The sequence below is a fragment of the Alosa sapidissima genome, chromosome 21, assembly GCF_018492685.1.
Source record: "Alosa sapidissima isolate fAloSap1 chromosome 21, fAloSap1.pri, whole genome shotgun sequence".
In the NCBI taxonomy this organism is placed as follows: Eukaryota; Metazoa; Chordata; class Actinopteri; order Clupeiformes; family Clupeidae; genus Alosa; species Alosa sapidissima.
This window is the reverse complement of record NC_055977.1, coordinates 3,076,003-3,081,002: the sequence shown is the minus strand read 5'-3', so window position 1 is coordinate 3,081,002 and position 5,000 is coordinate 3,076,003. Positions and strand designations below refer to the sequence as shown.

The 5,000-nt window shown below is 44.2% G+C and overlaps 2 protein-coding genes across 2 annotated transcripts in view; one reads left to right on the top strand and one right to left on the bottom strand.

The window, feature by feature from the left end:
* Window positions 1-4,749, bottom strand: part of bzw2 (basic leucine zipper and W2 domains 2) — a 24,603-nt gene extending 19,854 nt beyond the window's left edge. The window contains exons 1-2 of the mRNA XM_042077451.1: window positions 4,692-4,749; window positions 4,287-4,395 (exon numbers count right to left, since the gene is read on the bottom strand). Of these exons, the coding sequence (XP_041933385.1) occupies window positions 4,287-4,395; window positions 4,692-4,749 (167 nt within the window). The remainder of the gene's footprint in view (window positions 1-4,286; window positions 4,396-4,691) is intronic.
* Window positions 4,542-5,000, top strand: part of LOC121695677 (ankyrin repeat and MYND domain-containing protein 2-like) — a 12,890-nt gene continuing 12,431 nt past the window's right edge. The window contains exon 1 of the mRNA XM_042076736.1: window positions 4,542-4,849. Coding sequence (XP_041932670.1) covers window positions 4,765-4,849 — 85 coding nt within the window. The 5' untranslated portion in view covers window positions 4,542-4,764. The remainder of the gene's footprint in view (window positions 4,850-5,000) is intronic.

Below are 5,000 nucleotides of genomic sequence, written 5' to 3'. Positions count from 1 at the left end.
AACGATAGTCAAACACATACATTTGGAAACTGTGAGTGTGTTTGTGTCTATATAATAAAATAAAATAGAATAAAATAGAATAGAATACAATAGAATAGGTCTTTATTGTCATGGTCGCTGGTAACAACAATGCGTGCATGCGTGTGTGTGTGTGTGTGTGCATGCGTGCATACGTGTGTGTGTGTATGTGTGCGCGTGTGTGTGTGTGCGTGCATGCGTGTGTGTGTGTGTGTGTGTGTGTGTGTGTGTGTGTATGTGTGTGTGTGTGTGTGTGTGTGTGCTTGTCTGGCTAGCCTGCCTTTCTCTCCCTCTCCTCTGAGAGCTATATATAGAGCAGCTCATCCCTGGCAGCATAAACTTCAGCTTCAGTAAGGGCCGCGACACGTGGCGTCTTAAGGGCGTCTTACCGTCCAGAACTCTATTGACCAGTGGCCACAGCATGCACACACACACACACACACAGAGAGAGAGAGAGAGAGCGCACACACACACACAGAGAGAGTGCACACACACACAGAGAGAGAGAGAGCGCAGACACACACACACACACAGAGAGAGCAAGAGAGCATGCACACACACACACAGAGAGAGCAAGAGAGGATGCACACACACACACACACACACACAGACAGACAGCAATCACACAGCAATTACATAGAAGTCTTGGCACACTGGGTCCTAGTGGTCCTCCACCAAAGCTCTATGGAGCCAGGGACTAGCTGGACCTCATGGACTGACTAACTCATTCTGAAGCTCTGGAACCACTGATTTAGGTAGACCCCATTCTAAAGCTCAAAGGAAACACTGATTTAGGTAGACCCCATTCTAAAGCTCAAAGGAAACACTGATTCTAAAGCTCTAATTCTCTCTACTGTATCATACATGGCTGAAACATGGATCTCTGAACAGATTACAACACACACTCACACACACATGCACATGCAGTAGACATGTTAATTGTCTGTTTTAACTCTATATGTTTGTGCTTATACTTTTATGCTCTTGTATTTTTCTTATATGTTTCAGTTCCCTTCTTTTTTATCATCAACCTACCAGGGGACTATAGATGAAAATGAGCATGAATAGCTAAATCTGGTACATTTACACGTATTATGCTAATGAGCATGTTGATTAATGTACACTGTCCCTTTTAAATAAATAAACAAACAAGGAATCACTGACTTACTGACTGACTCATTCTAAAGTTCTATGGAACCACTGACTGATTGTTGCTTATTCTTAAGCTCTAAGGAACTACTGACTAACTGACTCGTTCAGGGGGATGACATGTACATAAAAAAACATAGAGGGGACAAGATTAGCCATTTTTGCATAATTGCATAAGATCGAACTGTGATCTTATTATTAAATTTCAATTTAAATTGCTTAATTACAGTTTTTTCCAATTGCCTGGCCAAACACCTCAATGGTTAATTGTTACCACTTCAATCAGGAAGTAAGCACTATGAAAAGACCACAGGTGAGCACCTTTACGTACAACAACAATGGAAGACGTTGCAGAGAGAGGAAGAGGGAGGGGGAGAATGAGAGGGGGATGAAGAGAGAGGGGGAGAATGAGAGGGGGAGGAAGAGTGAGAGCTGGTAGAGGAGTTCTTGGCCAAAGAAGACAACAACATTTATCTGCAATTTTCTTTTCCAGTTTACTGTTTTTAGTGAGCATATTTTTGTTCACTCCAATGTAAATATATCTGCTGTATATATGCAAATATTTCTGTGCATGTGAACAATCTGAAGAATATTCTACAATTTGTTTTTAGTATTATGGCAAAGCATAGTAAAGATGAGAGTGCTTTTCATTATGCCCAACAGTGTGTAGTTGGTTAGACAACAATCTGGTAATATGAATGACGCGTGTGCCCTTTGGTGCAAAGGTTTGATATTGATAATGCTATATGTAGTTTTGGTTGCAGTGCTTCATTTTGCAGGCTATATGAGGAGTTTGGGTGTGTGGTTTTGTGAATTGTGTTAAGTATTTTGATAAAACCACAATAGTTTGCAAAATTGTGTTTTAGCAATTGGAAAAAAACTGTAATTGTAACTGTAACTGCGAGCAGTGGTAGTGTGTGTGTGAGTGTGTGTGTGAATGTGTGTGTGTGTGTGTGTGTGTGGGATGGGAGGCGAGGCGAGCAGTTGTAGTGCATGTGTGCGTGTGTTTTTTGTGTGTGTGTGTGTACGTGATGGGAGGCGAGGCGAGCAATGGTAGCGTGTGTGTGTGTGTGAGAAGACTATGTGTGTTTTTATGTGTGTGTGTGTGTGTGTGTGTGTGTGATGGGAGGCAGGCAATGGTAGCGCATGTGTGTATGTGTGTTTCTGTGTGTGTGTGTGTGTGTGTGCAAGGAGGCTAACACCATGGATAGGATCTGTTGTTAGTACGTCTGTGGATTGATTACAATATATTGTTCATGTATTTCCTACATACTGGTCCTTTAAGGTGTCGAGAGGGAGAGGTTTGCTCACCACATCACACTCTGCTGGCTACACACTTCAGAACAACACACACACACACACACACACACACACACACACACACATAGACACACATCCTTCACTCTGCATACGTACATACACTGTACACAACTCACAGATCAGATAGATAGATATATAGATACTTTATTGATCCCCAAGGGGAAATTCAAGATCTCCACACTCCAACACCAATCCAACCCAGTCAACGCCAATCCAACGCAGTCAACGCCAATCCAACCCAGTCAATGCCAACCCAACCCAGTCAACGCCAACCCAACCCAGTCAACGCCAACCCAACCAACGCCAACCTAACCCAGTCAACGCCAAACATTCATTGATTCACTAAATATGATTCTCAGAGGGATACAATAACATGTGTGTGGTCCAACTCTCCTCACACTTCTGCACAAGGCATCTTAAAACTATTCCAACACATCTTCACGTTATCTGGTGTCACCAGCCCAATTGACAGCTACTGTAGCTCTCCCATTACAACATTCCGGGAAGTAAACACGACCACATTTAAACGCGTCCAAACGCTTCCGATAAAAACTCTGTCCCAGCACCATAGGCGAGACGTCAATGACGCCTGAGTCCACTTCCGGCCTTCCGCCCACCCACGTCCTAAGAGGAGCAGGTGGCTGCCTGTCTCTGGCTCACCTCCACCCCCGGGCTTCGTCAGGAGAAGGGCGAACCAGAGGTAACATTAATAGACGCCTGCCAGAGCCCTGTATCAATCGTGCCTGCGTGAAGTCACCGGGGAGATGAGACCGTTTCCATGCCGACTAGATAAACACGTACGCGGTCGGAAATTGTGCCAGCGCTCAAGCGCACGGATCTGGGCACCGACGGGCCATGCATCAAAGCCCTTCAGAACGCTGATCTGACCTGAGGCGAAATATAGTCCGGCCCGCAGTCATGTAGCGCTGATACCGAGCTAATTATAGGTGCAGGGTAACAGTCGAGTGCTTGACTCTCCTGCGCCAACAATAGTAGAACTCCCGGTGCGACACGCGCTCCTGCCTCTCCAAAGTTTCCAGCTGCGCAACTTCAAGAGGCGCCTATTCCCTAGCCCCGACTGGACGCAGACTAAACGGTCTTAGGTTGCCATAGTATCAGGACATTATGAAGACTTATTTCCTTTCCGTTTCTATGTTGCACTCCTGACAAGCCTACTACATTATTTATCCATAAGGGCTCCAGGAAACATAAACAATAGGCCACACGGGAAATACAAAAATCACATATCTCATTTAAAAGTTAACAGTCACAATGCACATAGCCAACTTGTAATGTTACAAGAGCATAGGCTAATATACATGTTAACTCAAATATAGGCTAAGTAGCTTGTAAGACGTATCCTAGTCTACACAACAGGTTATCACCAGTAACTGCCTATCTAGAATTCCACCGAATATTTGATCAGCAACAAATATCTCACTAAATTCGTGACAGCAGATGGAAATACTGTAGCCTATTACCGTTATAATATATCTGTCTCCAAGCGCCATCAGGGAGGCTCACGCGTAGCTTATGGATTACGGTAGTGAACTGACGAGTTAACATTCGTTTGACATTAACGGAACCCGCGGAAAAGCTTGATAGAAACGCTTCACAACTTAATGTAATGACTACCGGCAACACAACCTGAACAGTTAGGTTATCTCCTGCGCCCGCTACTTGTTCGCAGTTACAATGTAGTAACAACAGAAGCACACAATGTCCTTTCCACTTGACAGCATACACATCGTAAATACAGACCCACCAAAGTAACGCGGTCGCACAGAAGAGGCAGTTACCTGGCAGTGGTTGACCTCGAACAAAAAACTCTTGCACTCCGGTTACAAAGTGTCTGAATTACAACTAAATCTTTGTGGGTGAAGCTGTTAAAGTACAGTCGGAGGAAACCTTTCACGCAAGGAATAGGTGCAGCCGCATTTGCAGAGATATGCCAGTTACAGACGAGCAAGAAGCATGCGCCTAAGAGTTTTTAATTGTCTAGGACAAAAACATTTGTTGAAGAAATGTATTGAATGACCTACACAACCAGGGAACAGAGATAAAGAACTGTGTAATATGTCAAACGCTCAAATCTGTGCACCCCTACAAATATAAGAGATGGTTTGGTCCAAAGGATGGCTCCCTTCGCCGAGCCTCCGTGGTATAAATCACAGGCGGGTTCATCACCTAGCTTGCAGACGGACTTTTCAAGGCAGGAAGTGTGCAGTATTTTAATATTTCCACCGAGAGTTCAACTCCCATCACGGAAGACCCAACATGATCGCCCAGCAGAGCTCGACGCCTCCCCGGAAAGGTGACCTCACGGCGGCGGAACGGCAGATGCTACACGTAATTGCTGCTGGTGAGGAATGGATGATGCTTTTATTGAGTCTGGAAAACTTAATTATGACTATGACTTAATTATGATAATGTAATGAATCATGTAAAAAATCTGAAATTGTCTGAAAATGTCAAAAACGATAATAACAGTAGGGGGCACGTCTGGTAATTTA